The 23533-nt window shown below is 45.3% G+C and overlaps 1 protein-coding gene across 1 annotated transcript in view; it reads right to left on the reverse strand.

The window, feature by feature from the left end:
- The window catches only part of LOC134435145 (latent-transforming growth factor beta-binding protein 2-like), a 182506-nt gene that overhangs the window by 6487 nt on the left and 152486 nt on the right, over positions 1-23533 (reverse strand). Inside the window, exons 29-35 of the mRNA XM_063183998.1 lie at positions 21641-21760; positions 7286-7411; positions 6249-6398; positions 5435-5641; positions 3335-3412; positions 2769-2897; positions 100-240 (exon numbers count right to left, since the gene is read on the reverse strand). Coding sequence (XP_063040068.1) covers positions 100-240; positions 2769-2897; positions 3335-3412; positions 5435-5641; positions 6249-6398; positions 7286-7411; positions 21641-21760 — 951 coding nt within the window. The remainder of the gene's footprint in view (positions 1-99; positions 241-2768; positions 2898-3334; positions 3413-5434; positions 5642-6248; positions 6399-7285; positions 7412-21640; positions 21761-23533) is intronic.

A 23533-nucleotide genomic window follows, 5' to 3' on the forward strand; every position in this document is an offset into this window, starting at 1 on the left:
TGCTGTATAAATACATGTTGTTGTTGTTATTATATTGTGCTGTATAAACACATGTTGTTGTTGTTGTTGTTGTTGTTGTGGTTACAGTGTGCGACTCACTGTCGGAGGCGTTTCCGGATACGCAGCGTCGGCGCGTGTTGTCCAGGACGAAGGGCGGGCTGCAGAAGCAGTTGAAGGAGCCCGCAGTGTTGACACACACCCCTCCCACACACACACCCTCCTCCTGGCACTCATCATGGTCTACACACACACACACACACACACACACACGCACGCACGCACACACACACACACACGCACATACACATCACACACACACATAAACACACACACACACGGACATAAACACCGTGACACACAAACATCACGCACACACACACACACACACACACACACACACACACACACACACACACACACACACACACGGACACACGGACACACACAAACACCATCACACACACACACACACACACACACACACACACACACACACACACACACACACACACACACACACACACACATGCACACACAAACATTGTGAAACACACACCTCATCACGTACACACACACACACACACACCATGACAAACATAATGACGATGATTGTTTTGGTAAGGACTTCATTAACAGGCACCTTGAGGAACAACGCTAAAAATCACATTGCTACATAGTACATACAGTACTGGGGTGGATTTCTCGAAACCAAAGTTGCTTACTACATTCAGTCCCACCAGGAAATCGCGGGCATTTTCTCAAAAAATCGCGGTCGGAATTGCCAGATATTGCACGAGGATTTCCAGAAAATCGCGATAAATGTTGCGAAGCTTCTTACTGTGTTGTTGCGATTTTGTTGCGGCATGAAGTGAAAGGTGCGATTTTTGTTGCGATTTTTAATGTGTTTCTCCACGCTTGAAAGTAAAGGACACTGCCACATTCCAGTCCTCTGGTGTTTTTATATTATTTCCATTTTTATATTATAATTTTGGTCCTTAAGCAAAGCAGGAAAGCGGCCAGGGCGAGTTTTTAGCCAGAATGTCGTCGTGAAAAGTTCCATCTCTTTCATGCTGCCATTACGACACCCTTATGGCCGTTTGACTCTGTTTTAAATGTCATTACCATTTCAAATTGTAAGCATACAAATTTCGTAACATGTCGATATCCATTCCTGACTTCAACAGTGGATACATAATTAACTATTATCACTTATAAGTAGGCGGGCGGAATTAGGCATGTCCATCCGCGTACCCCCCCACCCAAAAAAAAAAGCGAAAAAACCTGTGGAGCTCTGCATCCAGTTGAAGAGGGTGACAGGAACTCTTGTGACTGAAATCCTGGCTAATGTGAGTCGTCTGCTACACATAGCCTGCCTGTGTCGGCGTTTAATTTTCAAGCTTGTCAAAGGCAACACAAATAAAAGCAGAGGGAGGGGTCGCTTTCGTGCCGTCAGCCGGCTTTAAATTAACGGCTGATGATCATCATTCAATGTAACGAGGATGGACTTCACAGATTTCCTGTTGTGAAGGGTGCTTGCTGAATAATGCTCAGAAATTATAATTTTGGTGCTCTTGTGAATATAAAAAACGACGAGATTGTTATAACACCACGTCGCCTGCAGAATGGAGGTCTCAGCTGTCAAACAATAGGCTACAGTCAATCGTGCAAGGAAGAGAGAAGGAGAGGGAGACACAGAAAGTAGTTTTCCAACTTAGTCCCACAGCTTTCCAACGTGTCTGCTCTGGTTTTATTCATGTTCAGTGTTCCTTGCCCGTTTGACCGCGCCAGGTTAAACGAAAGTGATTTGACGACACGGTCACCACGGTCACCAAGTGCTCGTATCCAGCCATAGCCCAATTTGCGCGAAAGAGATTACTATATTGGCCAGGCACGCACGCAGCATTCACAATGAAGGATGGAAATTACTCCTTTGTTGTGGACAAGACATTTGCGCATCTCAATTCGGAGGGAAAATGTTGCCTTCTGTACGCGCACAAGTCAAACACCAGCAGGTGGACCGCTTTAGAAAAGAAAAAAAAAAAACACATCTTGTTGGAGCCCTATTGGCGTAATGTAGATGACTGTCATGAATATATTTATGTAGGCCTAGCACATTTTAAAAATGTAGGCCTATTGGTTATGCCAGACTAGGCATACATTTTCCCTCCTATGACCATGCGAGCAGACGCGCAATGAGAACATGGCGTTTCCTACATTCGTAGCCTATTTATTAGTTTTTTCCCCCTCACCTACAACTTTGTACATGCATAGTAAAGTGCTGGGACTGATTGCTAGGTTACTTTTTTATTGTATTTTTTTTATTGTATTATCCTTTTTGAAAGGAAGTTGTCGACGTCAGTGAAGTCAGCACAACATGGATTGGTTCAAAGTGTTCAAAGTTGCGGGAAATCGCGGTGATTGGTTAAAGTTGCACTCTCGCGCAGAATTCGCGGGAATTCATTGAAGTTGCGAAAAACGCCGCGATCGCAACATCACGATTTCCTGGAGGGACTGTACATTAGCTACTTTGTTGTTTTCAATGAATTTTCCCATTGGCAACAACCGAAGTTGCTAACAGGCTAGCAACTTCTCTTTTGAGAAACTCACCCCAGGGGACAGCCCCTTTTAAAGTAACACTAAGTAGTTTTCACCCTACTAAAAAGTAAACTACGGGGAAAACTTCCAATTCACCAATTTATCAGAAATATGAAAAAAAGTTGTTTCTACTTTAAAACTTGATATTGAAGCTGAAGTGCCAAAATACTCACCCACGCATTCCAGGCGGAGGTTGTCATAGTAATAGCCATTCTGACAGTAGCAGGAGTAGGAGGCGAAGTGGTTGTTGCAGACGCCATTTTTGCAGATCTCCGACCCAAACATCGAACATTCATCCGCGTCTAGAACAAAAGGATTTATCAACCCAACACAAGTAAGTAAAGGTACAAGTACATAGATTCTGATATCTTGGATTATCTGGAATATTCTGATATCTTGATACCTGACTATTCTAATATCTCTTGATATATTTGTTGATATATCAATCAAGAAGCATCCCAGTTGCGTGCCTGTTTTTCTGACCTTATTGTGGAGTAGCCCCTTAATGCAAACCGTACCTCCAGTGGCACGCTGTAATAGTCAAATGAATGTAACTACCATAGTAATACAAGACTACACAACACGGGCCCTTTAGTAATGCACTACGACTTGGTCAATGCCATACTGGTAACAACAAATGTGTAAAGCCGTGTCTTAAGGGGTTAAAATGTTGCCCTGTGCCGTACAGTTGGATGGGTGTGCACAGCATTAATGTTATAACTGAAAGAGCAGTGTTTACCTTTGAAGAGCTGGAGTCCATGGGCTGTGGTGACAGGCAGCACCCCGTTCCCCTTCGGACAGAGCAGGTCATACTCAGCTGCAACAGAAGAGGAAACAGAGATCAGGCCAGAATCATCTGACTTTATACTGATATTGAAATCAGAGATCAGTCCAGAATCATCAACTTTATACTGATATTGAAATCAGAGATCAGTCCAGAGTCATGAATGTTATACCGATACTGATACTGAGATCAGAAATCAGTCCAGAATCATCAACTTTATACTGATACTGAAACCAGAGATCAGTCCAGAATCATGCACGTTATACTGATACTGAAATCAGAGATCAGGCCAGAATCATGAACGTTATACTGATATTGCAATCAGAGATCAGTCCAGAATCATGCACGTTATACTGATACTGAAATCAGAGATCAGGCCAGAATCATGAACGTTATATTGATACTGAAATCAGAGATCAGTCCAGAATCATGAACGTTATACTGAGATCAGAGCCATGGAATTCAGAGTTGTGACACTGTTTGGGTGTGATGCACAGACTTCATTAAAGGACCAGGTGTTTATGTTCCTTCAAGTGATGGTGGAGTGAGATTTGGCATTGATGATGACCATGTGGCGCCACCGTCACAACTCATCATCAGTTGTGTTCCCTGGTAGGGCTGCACAATTAATCGAAAATAATCGAAAATCGTGATAAAATTGTGAATTTGAAGTCGTGATTTCAATCGTGATTTAATCGTGGCAATAGTGACCTACCTATGAGAGCGTCCTTGAAGCCAGAACATACTGACAGGCTGGTGTTTCTGGCCAGAAGTTTCATGCTATTGCCTTTACATAATTATTACAATTCATTTTATTTTGCTCATCCCGTATATAATTCATTCTTGGTTATATTTCATCTTGTTATAATTTTCAAAAAAATCTGCTAAAAAATCAATAATCGTGATTATGATTTTTTCCCCCCCATAATCGTACAGCCCTATTCCCTTGCATCATTGGGTGTTTCGGCCGTTTTCACACAAGACACTCTCTTCCAGGGTTGGCCCACCACAGGCTGATCAGGCCTGAGTGTGTGTGTTGTACGGTGGCATAGAAAATCAACATAGAAAACTCGTCTGAAATCAATATCTTCCCTTCAGTTAAATGATTGAGTTTTACCTTTTTCCTGTACTTCCAGCCTTTCTCTGACTCTGGCAGTGCAAATGTTGCAAATGTAGAAACAATGTAATATTACCACTAGTGTTATTATATTATAATATTATACCACATTTGTAAGAGTACTTTAAGCTCTACTTCTACTTTATACAACTGGTCTTAAGTAGAAAGGGGTTTGTTTCCTGTGAGGAGTGAATTGGGTCTTCATTACATTGTATGTATTGAGTAGGGTGCGCTTTGTCCCAGGCCCAGCCAAAGCTGCCAGTGACCCTGGGTGCAGTACTTACCTCTGCCAGTAGGGGGGCATGGCTGGACCTGATGGCAGCTCTCCCCACCTGTATCCTCCCCAACACCTCCCAAAGGCTCTTTAATGCCCTACCCCACTGCAGTGTCCAGAGTAGAAAGGGTTTGTTTCCTGTGAGGTGCAGTACTGACCTCTGTCCTCAATGTACTGCTTTTAGCATGTCTCCTACCTACCCAGCTATTTTGGTTAAGTGATCAACCAGGGTAGTCCTAACAGGAAGTCTTAACCTGCTAATAGATATACCTGCAGCAGGCATCATTTAGTTAGGAAAATCAGGACTCCATATGTGACGGAGGTCATCTTGCACCTGTTCACCCCCCTCGAGGATCGAAGGTGCGACCTCGTCAACTACAACGGTCCGGCAATGGGAGACACAGTACGATACCGCTGGGCCAAGAGATTAGTCTCTCGGCCCAACGGCACGAGACTGTATGAGACTATCGGAGGGAGGTTTACCAACATTCCACGCCAACTCTGTGCTAGTTAGCCTCCGTTACACATGCTCTTCTATTAGGTGATTTCCCTCTACCACAAGGTTATCGTAACCTGCTTTACTACTGAACCAGCTTCTTTGTACACCCCACTGCAGTGTCCAGAGTAGAAATGGGGTTTGTTTCCTGTGAGGTGCAGTACTGACCTCTGCCAGTAGGAGGACAGGGCTGGACCTGATGGCAGCTCTCCCCCCAGCCGGCGCCCACCGTGCAGCAGCACTCCTCTCGGGTGGCGTTACGCGACAGCACGTTCTGGCACACGCTGGCATCCTCCAGGTTGTAGTAGCAGTCCTTCCTCTCCTTGCCATCGGGGGGCGACGCTGAGGCAAAGGGGACGCCTATGGTCTCTGTTTCTAAAGGGATCGTTCAGTGAAAAAAACAATACAAGGAGCATTTGTTGGTATTTCGTGAAACAATAAACAGAGAATTTGTTGTTTTTTTGTTAAACAACAAAGGGCTGGTTATTTGGTTGTCCGCTCTGCTTTACCTGCAGGCAGCTATGTAAGTAAGAGACAATACTTTGTCACAGCTGCCAACAATCCTGGGTTTCTCCCGTGTTTTTGGACCCATCTCTCATCTAGACCAGGCTAGACCAGGCTTAAGTGTAATATAATATAATGTAATGCAATGTAATATAATGTTGTCTTACCAGCTAGGCCAGGTCTAAGTGTAATGTAATGTAATGTTATGTAACAATGCTGTTTTACCAGTTAGGCCAGGTCTAAGTGTAATGTAATGTAATTTAACCCCTTAGCGCAGAGCCTATGTTATAACCTTACTGTCACCAAAATTGTAATGTCTATGTCTTAATCTGTTACTTAAGGCTCTCTGTACTGTCATAGCAATGTTGTTATGATGTAGTTGAGTATTTTCAGCAAATAGTGAATAGACCCGCAGGAGACCCCATCCACAGTAAGAGGTTAATATAATGTAATGCAATGTAATATAATGCTGTCTTACCAGCGAGGCCGGGTCTGATGTTGTGGCACTGGTTAGTGATGGGGTCGAACTCCTGGCTGTCGCTGGCACAGATGCAGAGGAAGCTGCCCTCCACGTTCTCACACAGGGCTTCACCACAGTAGTCCACACTCGTCTCACACTCATTTATATCTGTAGAGAGGACACAAACGATCAACGCTTAGTATATAAGTGGCTAGCCGTGGCCTAGTAGTTATGGAGGTAGACTTAAGATCAAAGGGTTGTGAGTTCAAATCCCACCCCTTACCTTTACCTACACCTCTATCCATGTCTGAAGTGCCCTTGAGCAAGGCACCTAACCCCACATTGCTCCAGGGACTGTAACCAATACCCTGTACCTAAATAGCTGTAACTCGCTTTGGATTTTAAAAAAAGTGTCAGCTAAGTGTAATGTAATGTAATATAAAACACAGTGCAAATAGCTTTCCTACTCTGTCCTCCATATTCTGACACAGAGCTTCTGCACACGCATTTATTATCTGTAGCAAAGAAACAACCGATCATCACTTAGTGCAGTCAGTTGGTTGGCAAACTATTTCAGCGGGACCTGAACATAGAAAGCCATTTTTGTGACTTTACCGAATTATGTGGATTATGAAAGCTTTGGGAACGTATTTTTCAAATCTTACTTCTTTGAAATTATCAAAAAAAAAAAAAGATTTTTCCACGATTTTCCTCGCTTTTTTCTCAGTTATTGGCCAGTAGTTAAAAATAGAACGTTGTGACCGGCTGCAAGTAATTTCAGCAGAGCGGGTCAGATATAGTAGTAGTAGTAGTAGTAGTAGTACTTCATTGTCCCCATGGGGCAATTTTGTTTGCAGTACATGCTGGCACATGAGACACAGACAGGTATAACAAAGCAACAGACAACAACAAAAACAAAACGAAAGCAAAACAGACAGGAAAGACAGACCTGCATACACTATATACTATACACCAAAGCTAATGGCTAGATTAAGACATCACCTCGTTAAGTGCCTTGATAGCTTGAGGGATAAAAGAAAGTGGATATTACATACCGACACACTCCTGCGAGTCTTGGGCGTTGGTGTATCCGCTGTAGCATTGGCAGAGGTAAGAGCCCTGGGTGTTCTCACAGAATCCGTGCTCACCGCAGATCGTCTCGTTCAAACACTCATCCACATCTAGAGAAGGAAAAAAAACCCAGAAACACAGAAAAAGATTACATTCATGAAGGATTAATAAATATTGAAATTAATTAACACACGCTTATAATTTCATGGCATAAACTACTGCATCCATTACACATTACAGGTCAGGTCACTGTCTGATGCACAACTAAGCTGTGCTACAAAATGTTGTCATTAATAGCCCGATTCAGACGGGATAAATATTATCTATGGACCCCTGGTAATTCGCAATTACCCCCGGACCTCTGTGATTTTTCGGGGAGCATTCGGACGGGATAAATAAACGTCTGTTATTTACTCAATTCACAGACATTACAAGGGGGTGCAGACGACGCGCCTATGTGAAATTACCCCAGGACGTTTTGCCGAAATACAGTAGGTAATTCGCGGCGGAATTATATTACCTCTCAAATCGCGGACATGGCACATTCGCACAGGACTAAGAACTCAGACATTCTCCGTAGTTATTCCGAATTACCGGGGGTCCGTAGGTAATAAAAGTCCCGTCCGACTCGGGCTATTGCTGAAACTCTTTTAACAGGACAGGGCATCACTGAGGTAGATTTGATGACAGCAAAATGCAATTCCAACATTTTACCAGCAGGAGGCAACTGAGTCAATTGAGCATCATAATTCCTCCCCAACACCAGGGGGGTAAAGTGTGATTGAGTCACCAGGGCCCCATGTACATACGTGTACTGTATATATGTATATATGGCTGTGGGGGGCCACACTCTCACTGTCACTCTCACTGTCACTCTGAGGTCTCTCAAACAAATATTTTGAAAGCCACATGAGAGTGACTCAAGTTGCAGAATCAACAAACTAATTCATCCTTTTGGGTTTTTTACTAGCTACTGTGTCCTTCAAGTCACGTGTGAGGGAGGCGGACGGTCTATGTTCTGTCAGCTACAATGAAATAGAGGCTTTCTGGTTAACCATAATAACGCCTCAGCAGAGAGAGAGGACCTGATTACGCAGACCACATCAGTAACGCCAGACAACATGACGAGTCCCCCTCACGCCACCAGAGACAGATGGTGAGCTCCTTTTTAAACCACAAGAGGAGACCGTGCTAGACGGTGAGCTCCTTTTACACCAGAGACAGTGCTCCTTTTACACCAGAGTCAGTGCTAGATGGTGAGTTCCATTTACACCAGAGTCAGTGCTAGATGGAGAGTCCCTCACACCACCAGAGTCAGTGCTAGATGATGAGTCCCTCACACCACCAGAGTCAGTGCTAAATGATGAGTCCCTCACACCACCAGAGTCAGTGCTAGATGATGAGTCCCTCACACCACCAGAGTCAGTGCTAGATGGTGAGTCCCTTTTACACCAGAGTCAGTGCTAGATGGTGAGTTCCATTTACACCAGAGTCAGTGCTAGATGGAGAGTCTTTTTACACCAGAGACAGTGCTAAATGGTGAGTCCCTTTTACACCAGAGACAGTGCTAAATGGCGAGTCCCTTTTACACCAGAGTCAGTGCTAGATGGTGAGCTGATTTTACACCACCAGAGTCAGTGCTAGATGGTGAGTCCCTTTTACACCAGAGTCAGTGCTAGATGGCGAGTCCCTTTTACACCAGAGACAGATGGTGAGCTCCTTTTAAACCACAAGAGACAGATGGTGAGCTCTTTTTCAACCACAAGAGGAGACAGTGCTAGATGCCATGAACATGACTTCAAAGAAAATGTTTTGTGCACAACCCAAGTTATAGCCAATGAGAGTAGAGAGAGAGGTTCCATTGACCCATTGTGTCCGGGTTCTATTATTGCAAGGGGGAGGAAGGGAAATCCCCCTTTAGGCAGACCTAAGCAGACCTAAGGACTGCTCTATTCAATGCTATGAGTATTATGACACATCCATTTAGGCAGACTGGAACCTGGTCATGTTAGGTGCCCATAGCAACCTATTACTTTGGCATATCTCTATATACTTAAAGAATCTCTGGTTATAGCAGTAACACTCACTGCTTAAAGGCCAAACGGCTAAAAAAAGGACACATTTGATTTCTGTTCAGGTGGAGGAATAATAATCACATCATAATAATCATAATCAAATCATAATCAAATCATAATAATACAAATAAGTCTCATTCATTCATTGTAGGCTACATGTTCAAGTATCACGGAAAAGATGAGTAACATCAAACCAGTCCCTTTTACACCAGAGTCAGTGCTAGATGGTGAGTTCCTTTTACACCAGAGTCAGTGCTAGATGGTGAGTTCCTTTTACACCAGAGTCAGTGCTAGATGGTGAGTTCCATTTACACCAGAGTCAGTGCTAGATGGAGAGTCTTTTTACACCAGAGACAGTGCTAAATGGTGAGTCCCTTTTACACCAGAGACAGATGGTGAGCTCCTTTTTAAACCACAAGAGGAGTCAGTGCTAGACGGTGAGCTCCTTTTACACCAGAGACAGTGAGTCCCTTTTACACCAGACACAGTGCTAGATGGTGAGCTCCTTTTACACCAGAGTCAGTGCTAGATGGTGAGCTCCTTTTACACCAGAGTCAGTGCTAGATGGTGAGCTCCTTTTACACCAGAGACAGTGAGTTCCTTTTACACCAGACACAGTGAGCTCCTTTTACACCAGAGACAGTGAGCTCCTTTTACACCAGAGTCAGTGCTAGATGGTGAGCTCCTTTTACACCAGAGTCAGTGCTAGATGGTGAGCTCCTTTTACACCAGAGTCAGTGCTAGATGGTGAGCTCCTTTTACACCAGAGTCGGTGCTAGACGTAGCCTAGAAATCTAGACACCCCTAGCGAACGCAAATTTAATTTGCTCCCGGGGGCAGTCGAGCGGACCCCGGTCGTTTTGCGAGGCTGAAAGTTATCCGATGACAGGGCCAATCAAATCGCGAGGGGGGCCGGGCTACTTAGTAAACAGGAAACTTTCTAAGAAGAAGCATGGTGTCCATCCGTGCTACGTACAGCACGAAAGTGTTCACTTAATTTAAAAAGCCTGGATGATAATACATTTCGTGTCTGACATGGATTGATGTAATAATACACCATGAACTTATCGGACACAAATAGATCACAACACATTACCATTTGATCATTCGATGTTTTAAACTAGCTCGGTGAGCTAAGTTGAGCATTTTACAGAACCAGATAGTCACACGCTATTATCAGACCACTACTGTAGGTGTAGAATGAAATTGCTGCCCCAATTTCTAATAAGACACATGCCATTAAAAACGAGACATTTGGGAGCTTTGAAAGTCTTTGAGTAGCTTACTAAATAGATGGGAATGACATAGTCTACCAAGCTAGTGGCTAGCTAACCTGTCGTCAATAACACAGAGTATCCAGCCTTGTATTATATGCCTGCCCCAAATTCTAGTAAGATCCATGTCATTAAAAACGAGACATTTGGGAGCTTTGAAAGTCTGTAAGTCGCTTACTAAATAGATGGGAATGACACCTAGTCTACCGAGCTAGCGGCTAGCCAATCTGTCGTCAATTACACAGAGCTAGGTATCCAGCCGTGTATTAGTTATGGGTATACAGCTAGCTAGCTAACACCGAACATGCCATGTTGACAACAATCATAAATATAACCATTTAACAAGCCCCAAATGGCTCAACATTTCGCTGGTTGATCAAGGAGGGCCATGTGGTTGAAAACGAGGCATTTTTGAACTGTATAAGTGAAAACACGATTTATTAGGACACTTGTTTGTGGCTGTGGTCATCACACGCATTCACTGCTACGACAGCTCGAAGTTGCCGCTCCACCTACAAAGGGGCCCTCGCTGGCTAGCTAACCTGTCGCCAATAACACAGAGCTAGGTATCCAGCCTTGTATTATATGCCTGCCCCAAATTCTAATAAGATCCATGTCATTAAAAACGAGACATTTGGGAGCTTTGAAAGTCTGTAAGTCGCTTACTAAATAGATGGGAATGACACCTAGTCTACTGAGCTAGCGGCTAGCCAATCTGTCGTCAATTACAGAGCTAGGTATCCATCTGTGTATTAGTTATGGGTATACAGCTAGCTAGCTAACACCGAACATGCCATGTTGACAACAATCATAAATATAACCATTTAACAAGCCCCAAATTGCTCAACATTTCGCTGGTTGATCGAAGGCATTTTTGAACTATGTAAGTGAAAACACGATTTATTAGGAAACTTGTTTGTGGCTGTGGTGATCACACGCATTCACTGCTACGACGGCTCGGAGTTGCCGCTTCACAAGACAGCTGTGACGTTACACAGAAGTGTGTGGGGATTGGTTGTTTGCCATCCAATTGCGTGGCGTTGAGTGCTGAAGCAACCGTTTATCCCGCCCACACTGCCGCCCAGCCCTCCTAGACCCTGGTACAGCTTTATGCTGTACGGCGTCTAGATTTCTAGGCTATGCTAGACGGTGAGTCCCTTTTACACCAGAGTCAGTGCTAGACGGTGAGCTCCTTTTACACCAGAGACAGTGCTCCTTTTACACCAGAGTCAGTGCTAGATGGTGAGTTCCATTTACACCAGAGTCAGTGCTAGATGGAGAGTCCCTTTTACACCAGAGACAGTGCTCCTTTTACACCAGAGTCAGTGCTAGATGGTGAGTTCCATTTACACCAGAGTCAGTGCTAGATGGAGAGTCTTTTTACACCAGAGACAGATGGTGAGCTCCTTTTTAAACCACAAGAGACAGACGGTGAGTCCCTTTTACACCAGACACAGATGGTGAGCTCCTTTTAAACCACAAGAGGAGACAGTGCTAGATGCCACGAGGATGACTTCAATGAAAATGTTCTGTGCACAACCCAAGTTATAGCCAGAGAGAGTAGTGAGAGAGAGGTTCCATTGGCCCATTGTTTCCGGGTTCTATTATTGCAAGGGGGAGGGGGGGGGGATCCCCCTTTAGGCAGACCTAGGCAGACCTAAGGACTGTTCTATTCATTCTAGGAGCATTATGACACGCCCCTTTAAGCAGACCGGAACCTGGTCATGTTAGGTGCCCATAGCAACCTATTACATTGGCATATCTCTATATACTTAAAGAATCTCTGGTTATGGCAGTAACACTCATTGCTTAAAGGCCAAACAGCTAAAAAAAAAAGGACACATTTGATTTCTGTTCTGGTGGAGGAATAATAATCACATCATAATAATCATAATCAAATCATAATCAAATCATCATAATAAAAATAAGTCTCATTCATTCATTGTAGGCTACATGTTCAAGTATCACGGAAAAGATGAGTAACATCAAACCAGGAAGTTTATTAGAAAAACACATTTTGAATATATTTTTTACCAGTTTTTGTGAAGTTTATTGATATTTCTAGAAGTCATGAACTCTATGACTTAAGCATGTCCTCATCAAGAGCATAAACATACACATACACATACACATACACATACACATACACATACACATACACACACATACACACACACACACACACACACACACACACACACATACACACACGGCCGGGAGTCGTTGGAGCAATAAATGGATCCGACGGCACTTCTTTCCCATGTCAGAGGATATTTGCGGGACTTTTGTACATCTTGGTGAACGGCAAGTGCGAGGATGCCGTTTTTGTCACCCTGCGAGCGCAACTCATCCAACCCGGAAGAGCGCTTCCCCCCTCCAGGAGACTGCGGCTGTCTACGGTCGTTACTGTCTGCGTTGATCTACGCCTCCACACAGGATTCCACCTTCCCAGCTATGGACCGGACAATTACCCTACTCTATTTGTTTGTTTGTTAGTCTTTCTGCACTATGGAGTTAACCAGAACAGCCATTTCACTGCAAGCTAGCCCACAAGGTTACGGTTGTATGTGACAAATAAATTACTCTTACTCTTCTTACTCTTACACACACACACACACACACACATACACATACACACACAGACTCTTCCCATTTTCCCACACCTCACTTCAAGTCCAGTATCATAAGAAACCAACCCCTTCACTGTGTACTACTCATGTGGTGATGTCATAGTGACGTCATGGTGATGTCATGGTGACATCAGAACCCTAAACAGAGGGATACATTACATACAGTGCATGCTGTTGCCATGACAACGAGAGGTCATGCCCCCGCTCTAATGCTACTTCGCTACTGCTTCGCTTTCCTTCTCTCTCATTCGCCCATTGGTGAAATGCTGTCATTCACTTCCTGTCTATTCTCCATTCCCTCAGAACACTGTCATTTCCTTTTTTTCCTCTCTTTTATATGTTTCTGCGACTTTAATGATATTCCTTAGCCACTTCTCGGGAACCAAATTAAACCAGGGTGTGATCAAAAATGTCCACTCTGTTAAATGAATCGCATTACATTACTTCTCTATTTCCACGTTTGAGTGCATTGCAGTGGGCATGATGATGCGAGCGTGTACAGACAGTACAGTAGGGGAAACTATGTGTGCCTGCGCAACTCCAAAGCACTTAACTTGAAGCACTTAATTACACCCTGAACAGGGGGAACGGCAGGGCTGGCCTGTGACAAAAAAATCTGACCAGGCATTTTCAGCCAAGACCAGTCCGCCAGGCATTGAGAGAGACAATGAAACCTGTGACCACATTTTTAGTCTTCTATTATGAGTTATTTTGACCACAACAGCCAAAATGACTTCATATTTACATCTGACTTGGAGAGGTCAGCTGTAGCGGCATGAGGACTGATACCATCAGGGGCAGCCGTGGCCTAGTGGTTAGAGAGTTGGTCTTTCAATCAAGGGGTTGCAGGTTCGAATCCCCGCTGACCTCTCCCTACATCTCCATCCATGGCTGAAGTGCCCTTGAACAAGGCACCTAACCCCATATTGCTCCAGGGACTATAACCAATACCCTGAAAAAAAAATAATAACTGTAAGTCGCTTTGGATACACGAAAGCGTCAGTTAAGTGAAATGTAATGTAATAATATCCACCACATTGAGGGGAGAGGACCAGGCCAAAATCATCATCAGTCCACTGGGCAAATGCCCTGTGTGCCCAATGGCCAGTCCAGCTATGGGGAACAGGGTACCCCTAAGTAAACCACGGCACCAGGATCCAAATGTGTGATGTATTGCAGCTCACCAGAGCTTCTGACTAGCTCGGTCACATGATTTATGGCTTTGCATTATATATTTTAAAAGGCATGTAAATCTAAACGCTCGGAAAATTAGCCACATATTACTGCCTCTGACACCCTGTGATTTAGCGAAGCTCTGACAACTGTGTGCTGTGCGTGACAGGAGGGGCGGACTATGGGACAAGAAAAACATGCTCTATTCCAGGGGTTCCCAACCTTTTTCAACTTGGGGCCCACTCGAAATTGTCAAAAATGTTCAGGGCCCAACTCTGACCCAATTAAGAATAAAACTCAAATAAATCAACAGTAGCACACACCAAAATATGATTATTATTTTTAGAAAATGATTTCAAGGCCCACTTGGAATACCTTCAGGGCCCACCAGTGGGCCCCGGCCCACAGGTTGGGAACCACTGCTCTATTCTACAGAGCTCTGGCTACACGATGTATGGGCCTGCTCTCACCGTGTCACGCGCAGGTTACAAAAACAATCAAATCTGCTGAGAGGGATTTGTTAGGAGGTTGTTTGCTATGGTACGTATGTATGCTTTCATTATATACAGTGTTTTGTTATGCCGTATGCACCATACTCTACCACATGTGCTGTTTGTTATATGTATGTGGCATGACTTGGCACATTTCTCACATTTTCAGACATGTCAGACATTGTGAGAGACAAGGATCGTGTAACAATAACATCTATATTGAAACTGGGCACATTTGTTATTACCCGATAATATTTAATTTGGGTTATCCAAATTGGTTCATGAGCTGTGTCAAACGACGTCAGCTATGTAGCAGCTACTACAGGTATGTAGCAGGTCTCTGTGTATGGAGTCATGGCTCAGTGGTTAGCGCTGGCCTTTAGATCAGAGGGTTGCCGGTTCAAATCCCACCCTTACCATAAACTTCATTCATGGCTGAAGTCCCCTTGAGCAAGGCACCTAACCTCACACTGCTCCAGGGCTTGTAACCAATACCCTGAACCTCAATAACTGTAAGTTGCTTTGGATACAAGCGTTAGCTAAGTGTAATGTAATGTAATGTACAAAGTAAAAATGTAATGTATGGAAGTGAGTACAGTGACAAAGCAACTCAAGGGTACAGAGTAACAGCTGAAAGGACAGTAGGCTATGTGTTATGTCATCATGTAAAAAATAGAGATGTACAGGATCCAAGATCCGGTTCCGGATCCGGCAGGATAATAGGGTTTTTCAGACTATCCGGATCCGGCAGGATCTTAAGCAGTGGATCCGGTATCCGGCAGTTACCTAAAAATCAGGATCTGGGGCATCTCCACTTTTTACGTAAAGCGGCCGTTGAAGGCAGTGTGGCAGTAAGCCAATGAGTCTAAAAAATAGTTTCAGCCAACGTAATAAAAAGGGCCCACGTGTGCGAGTAGGCTATGTGTTTCAACCCTTTCGTAGGATCCGGTATCCGGTTCCGGATCCGGCAGGATCTTAAGCAGTGGATGCGGTATCCGGCAGGATCCTAAAAATCAGGATCCGGTTCATCTCTAGTTAAAAATAAACGTAGCTATGAATCTAAAAATATAGCTGGGAATCTGAAAATACTGATTCCATTGTTTCTAGCACATCCTCACACACACACAGATATGCATGCATGCTCTCTCTCTCTTCACACACACACACACACGCACGCACGCACGCACGCACGCACGCACGCACACACACACACACACACACACACACACACACACACACACACACACACACACACACACACACACACACACACATTCTCAAAAGACCATAGAGAACCTTAGGTCATTCAGCGTCCAGTAGACGCTATAAGGAAGTAGAATCGTGACCTGCGCCCACACACACACACACACACACACACACACACACACACACACACACACACACACACACACACACACACACACACACACACACACACACACACACACACACACAGGCATTCACACACACACACACACACACACACACACACACACACACACACACACACACACACACACACACACACACACACACACACACACACACACACACACACACACACACACACACACACACACAGGCGTTCAGACAGACACTGCAGCGTTTGTTTGGCAGCAGCAGCTGCAGCCTCTCTAGTCTGCAGTGTTGCCAGATTGGGCGGTTTCCTGCCCAAGTGGGCTGCTTGGGATGGCCGTCTGGAGGTAAAAAAAGAGCATTTTGGCACGTTTTTCTGCCAATTTATGGCCATAGAAATGAACAGAAATTAGTTCAAATTGGGCTGGATTTAGTACTTCCAGGCGGATTTTGAGCATTTTTTGGGCTGGAAATCACCAGTCTCATCTGGCAGTGTCTCTGCTCTCTCCTCTCCTGTGTGATTTAACTACCGTCTGACTGTAGACGCTCCGCTACAATCACCACCATGACACCATGTCTCGTCCCCTGTCATCGCGCGCTGGCACACACACACACACACACACACACACACACACACACACACACACACACACACACACACACACACACACACACACACACAGCATCCCGTGCTGATACAGGCCCCATCAACTCCCATCCCACCGCATGGAGACAGACAGTGTGTGTGTGTGTGTGTGTGTGTGTGTGTGTGTGTGTGTGTGTGTGTGTGTGCGTGTGTGTGTGTATGTGTGTGTGTGTGTGTCTGTGTGTGTGTGTCTGTGTGTGTGTTTGTATACGTACGGTGTGTGTGTGTGTGTGTGTGTGTAGGTATGTGTGTGTGTGTGTGTGTGTGTGTGTGTGTGTGTGTGTGTGTGCGTGTGTCTGTGTGTGTGTGTGTGTGTGTGTGTGGGGGGTGTGTGTGTGTGTGTGTGTGTGTGTGTCTGTGTGTGTGTGTGTGTGTGTGTGGGTGTGTGTGTGTGTGTGTGTGTGTGTGTGTGTGTGTGTGTGTGTGTGTGTGTGTGTGTGTGTGTGTGTGTGTGTGTGTGTGTGTGTGTCTGTGTGTGTGTGTGTGTGTGTGTGTGTCTGTGTGTGTGTGTGTGTGTGGGTGTGTGTGTGTGTGTGTGTGTGTCTGTGTGTGTGTGTGTGTCTGTGTGTGTGTGTGTGTGTGTGTGTGTGTGTGTGTGTGTGTGTGGTGTGTGTGTGTGTGTGTGTGTGGGTGTGTGTGTGTGTGTATGTGTGTGTGTGTGTGTGTGTGTGTGTGTGCGTGCGTGCTTGTGTGTGTGTGTTCAGCTCTACTGTGCCAAAGCCAAGCCGCATGCCATATCTGCATACCGATGATTCACTCTGATGATGAGTCGTCTTTATCTGTTTGCTGTTAGCAGAGTAATCCATTTGGGGTTGAGCAATGGACAGCAATCTAAGTAACTTTAGTCTCTTTGTTTGTTTCTCCTCCTCCTGCTATGCGTCATTGCCTCACAGTAGACAGTGTTTTTCACCCCGACACCTTTTCATGTGTTGCTGTGTAATTTCATCATGCAGTGCAGTGCAGTCAGGCCCGGATTAATGCACAGGCTAGATATGGCTGCAGCCTAGGGGCCCCCACCTGCCAGGGGCCCCCACCACAGGCTAGATATGGCTTAAGCCTAGGGGCCCCCACCTGCCAGGGGCCCCCACCACAGGCTAGATATGGCTTAAGCCTAGGGGCCCCCACCTGCCAGGGGCCCCCACCACAGGCTAGATATGGCTTAAGCCTAGGGCCCCCACCTGCCAGGGGGCCCCTGATTGTCCAAAAGTGGAAAAAGTTGCCGAAACAATGGTAAGATGCAATGTTGAAACTGTATCTGTTGTGTTCAATACAGTTGGTAGACATGTTATCCTTACTTCCTAGCTCGTAATTATGACACTGTCTGTCTATGTAAATTTGTCGCAATATTTTCCTTCCGGGGGGGCCCCAGAGCAACATGTAGCCCAGGGGCCCCAGGCTATCTTAATCCGGCCCTGAGTGCAGTGCACTACAGCACACTACAGTGTAGGTAGCAGTTCAGAGCCAATAAGAGGCCTTGGGAGTCATGAAGTGGAGTGCAGTAGATGGCCATCAGTCTACACCAGTGGTTCTCAAACTTTTCCCATCATTCCCCCCCTTTGGAGGGTCTGGATGCGTCTGACCCCCCCCCCAAGCAACAGCATTACTCGCCTTTCCTATGTTATTCAAATTCATGACAATTTACAATATAACGTTGGTGAGGGCTTAAAATGTATTGCTTATTGGATAGACGAAATCATTTCCTTGGGGGGAAAAACCCAAAATCGGATGTCACAGGCCCCCCCTGCAATGCGTCATTGCCTCACAGTAGACAGTTTTCACCCCGACACCTTTTCATGTGTTGCTGTGTAATTTCATCATGCAGAGCAGTGCAGTGCACTACAGTGTAGGCAGCAGTTCAGAGACAATAAGAGGCCTTGGGAGTCATGAAGTGGAGTGCAGTAGATGGCCATCAGTCTACACTGTACTCTACTGTTGTGCAGCTGGACTGGGACCACAATCTGGTCCGGGCTTTTTTGTTTTGTTTGGCATAGGCCAGCCCCTCAACTGGTGTTGCCAGATTGGGCGGTTTCCCGCCCAATTGGGATGCTTAGGATGGCCCTCTGTGGGTAAAAATGGCAATTAGCAGGGGGAAAAAAAACGTCAAATTTTTGGCCATAGAAATCAATAGGTTTGGGTGGGATTTAGTGCTTCCAGGCGAGTTTTGAGGGTTTTTTTGGGCTGGAAATAGTCAACCATCTGGCAACCCTGCCCTCAACCCCACCCCCTATAATACAGCTATGGTGGCTCCAGTCCACTGTATATCACGTAGGGACGCAACGATGGGCCGCTCCATCTAAATTGTAAGGCCGATATCTAAGGGGAAATTCTGAAACAAATAAACAACCAAAAAACAAAACAACAGCGTCTGCCCCTGATTACTCCCAGCCCACCAGGAAAATGCCCTGTATGCCAGATTACCAGTCCAGCTCTGGAGAGGGGAATAGAGTTCAGAGGGTCTGGCTAGCTGGCATGCATGCATCTCGGAGGGAGGGAGGGAGAGAGGGAGGAGGCTAGGACATAGTAGCTTTGTGTCTGATCTTGTGGCGCTCGGCTCGGCTCGCTCCCCACCACCAGTGTTGCCAGATAGGGCAGATTCCCGCCCAATTGGGCTGCTTCGGATGGCCGTGTGCGGGTAAAAATGGCATTTAGCAGAAAAACCTGCCGAATTTTTGCCATAGACATCAATACAATTGGGCGGGATTTTGTGCTTCTGGGCGGGTTTTGAGCATTTTTTGGGCTGGAAATCATCAGCCTCATCTGGCAACCCTGCTCCACACCCACACGCGGTGGTGGTGGTGGTGGTCGTGGTGGTGGTGTTTCCAATCTCTCCTCTCCCAACAGGCACATAAGAAGTGTGTACTTGGAGAGGCATCAGACTGATTTTTCATCAGAAGCCAATTAGTGGGAATTATCCATCACTCAACTCACAGCCCTCAGAACCCAAACCGCTCACTCGCTGTTTGAAATGGGAATGACACCAGGGCCAAGAACGCAGAAAACTTCAATAGAGAACACTGTTAACCCTTTAGGGAGAGAGAGAATGAGACATGTTTTTTTTTTCTCTCCGCTGTCCTTCTAGAATTTTGCACGAACATTCTACAGAATGTAGTGCTTAAAAAACCCTTTGTTACATCATACATAGTGAGAACTCTCAAACTCTGCCAATGTTCTAATCACATGTGTGATCGGAGTCCACAGAGGCATATTACCAAGACAATGGGCGATGTGTCTCACGCATGCAGTCAGCAAGTCAGAATCATACAGTGTGTGTGTAAGCACTGCTGTAGAAGGATGGGTTACTGTGCGGGCCTACCGGGCCCAGGCCCAGGGGCCCAAGAGTCAAGGGGGGCCCGAAGACCAGTCCTCTATATCAGTGTTTCCCAATCTTTTTTGTCTTGCGTACCCCCTAAACCTCTTAGTTGTGCCATGATGAGTAACCCCTAATTCATGTTCTATATCGCTTTCTATGCCCTAACATCTTTCCAAGTACCCCCTGCAGTGTGCTCACGTACCCCTAGTGGTACATGGACCCCTGGTTGGGAAACACTGCTATAATATATCCTTTTGCGTATTGCATTAAAATCACACTTTCTTACATCTGGCCTGAAAGACTGAATCCTTTTGTAAACTACCAACACTCAAAGAGGGGGGCCTTTCTTGTTTTCTGGCCCAGGGGCCCCATGGAGTCCTGATCTGTCCTTGCTGCTGTGGGGGAAGAATGGTTTATTTTACAGGTCTGTCATGTTCGATTAAAATGATTGCAACTTTGACAACATGACAAGCATGAGATAGATGTTTGGTGAAATCCATACTGGTGGTGATGTGATGTGCTGCCTGCATTCTTTGGCTCCAGATCACAGTTCAGATGGGGAGCACATGACATGTCATTACATATGTACAAGGCAGCACCAACAACAACTGTGCACTGCGCTTGTTACAAACGTTTTTGGATGACTTAAAAGATGTCTGTTTCTGATAAGAGCCTCAGCTGAGAAGTTATTTGATTATATATATATATATATATATATAACTTGGTAGACACAGCTTTGTATGGAATGCTACTCTCTAGCACTGACTAATCCAGATCTCCTGTGTTGTATTAGCGGACCTTTGAAATATGCGGATCGAAGATTGCTATTTTTTTCCAGGCATGTTACTCTCTCACAGTCTCATTCGTACACTTTGCCCTGCTGCTTGTAGCTTTGATACCCCCTTCATGCAGAGACTAAGTTATTTATAATATTTATGTTGTCACCATTATGGTAATGACCAAGTCATAGTGTAGTGTAGTGTAGTGTAGTGTAATGTAATGTAATGTAGTGTAATGTAGTATAATGTAATGTAATGTAGTGTAATGTAGTATAATGTAATATAATGTAATGTAATGTAGTGTAGTGTGGTGTAGTGTGGTGTAATGTGGTGTACTGACCACAGTGGGCGCCCTCCTCTCCCGGCTCTAATGTAATGTAATGTAATGTAGTAGTGTGTGGTGTAATGTAATGTAATGTAATGTACTGTAGTGTAATGTAGTACAGTATAGTGTAATGTGGTGTAATGACGCGTACTGACCACAGCGGGCGCCCTCCTCTCCCGGCTGTAATGTAATGTAGTGTAATGTGGTGTAGTGTAATGTGGTGTAATGTATTGTAATGCAGTGTAATGTAGTGTAATGTGGTGTAATGACGCGTACTCACCACAGTGGGCGCCCTCCTCTCCCGGCTGGCAGCCCATGAAGCAGCGGTACGACCCCAGAGTGTTCTCACAGAGCCACGCCCCACAGATGTCACTGCCATACTCCTTACACTCGTCCACATCTGATCAAAACACACACACACACACACGCCACACGTACGCACACACACGCACACACACACACACACACACACACACATACACACACACGTTTGATCATCTTCATACCAAATCGTACAGTTCATCTTCCCTGCGTTTTTTTCCGGCAGTTTCGACGGGTGAGTAGCATCTACTGTGGTGCAGTAGCGTTCAGTGTCACCATATTGTGATGCACACACGCACACACACACACCACACACGCACGCTCGGACACACACACACACACACACACACGCACACACACACACACACACGCACACACACACACACACACACACACACACACACACACACACACACACACACACACACACACACACACACACACACAGACAAAACATTGTCTACATTTAGCTTTTTTCCAAAGTGACGTATAAAAGTGAACATACAGTAGATTTTATCCTTTTGTCCAAAGCGACTTACATGTACAGGGTATTGGTTACAGTCCCTGGAGCAATGTGGGGTTAGACACCTTGCCTTTGCTCAAGGGCCCTTCAGCCATGGATGGAGGTGTAGGGAGAGGTCAGGTGGGATTTAAACCTGCAACCAAACCAACCTTAAACCAATCTCCCTTACATATACTGTATGTTGTCTTGTATGTTGATGTATTGTTTGTTTCAATGTTCTATGTGGACCCCAGAAAGAGTAGCTGATATGTCTTATCAGCTAATGGGGATCCTAATAAAATATCAAAATATCAAATATCCCTAACCATGCCACCACGGTTCCCTAAACAACATACAAAATAATATAGTCTACGGCAGTGATTCCCAACCAGGGGTACGTGTACCACTAGGGGTACGCGGGGACACTGCAGGGGGTACTTGGGGAAATAAACAAATGTATGGAGCATTGGTATATAGAGCATGAGTGAGGGGGTACTCATGGAATGAAAAAAAAAGGCTTATGGGGTACACAAGACAAAAAAGGTTGGGAAACACTGGGCTAGGCTTCCATTCTGCTGCCTACTCTTACAGAACATTACCAGGAACACACTCTATGCCCAGTGTTACCAATTGGGCTGCTTACTGTAGGACGGCCGTCTGCGGGTAAAAATGGCATTTTTCAGGAAAACCCGCCCAATTGCTGGCCATAGAAATCTATAGAATTGGGCGGGATTTTGTGCTTCCAGGCGGGTTTTGAGCATCTTTTGGGCTGGAAATGACGAGCCTCATCTGGCAACCCTGTCTATGCCTGACATCCGTGGCGTAGTGGTTAGGGAGTTGGACTGTAGATCACAGGGTTGCAGGATCAAATCCCACCCTTCCATTCCATACTTCACTCCATGGCTGAGGTGCCCTTGAGCAAGGCACCTAACCCCAGATTGCTCTAGGGACTGTATCCAATACCCTGTACCAAGGCCCTTAACCCCACACTGCTCCAGGGACTGTATCCAATACCCTGTACACCAAGGCCCCTAACCCCACACTGCTCCAGGGACTGTATCCAATACCCTGTACTAAGGCCCCTAACCCCACACTGCTCCAGTGACTGTAACCAATACCCTGTACCAAGGCCCCTAACCCCACACTGCTCCGGGGACTGTAATCAATACCCTGCAAATAACTGCAAGTTGCTTTGGATAAGAGCCTCAGCTAAGTGTTATGTAATAATGTCTGAGAAGTTTGCCATTCCTCCTGGTCACGCTATCCAAAGAATAGAGTTGTATGTAACTGGACTTCTCCTTCTTGGAGCTTGACGCTTTCAGAAGAAGTGAAGTCCAGTTGGCTTCAAAC

Source organism: Engraulis encrasicolus, chromosome 19, assembly GCF_034702125.1.
Source record: "Engraulis encrasicolus isolate BLACKSEA-1 chromosome 19, IST_EnEncr_1.0, whole genome shotgun sequence".
NCBI lineage: Eukaryota > Metazoa > Chordata > Actinopteri > Clupeiformes > Engraulidae > Engraulis > Engraulis encrasicolus.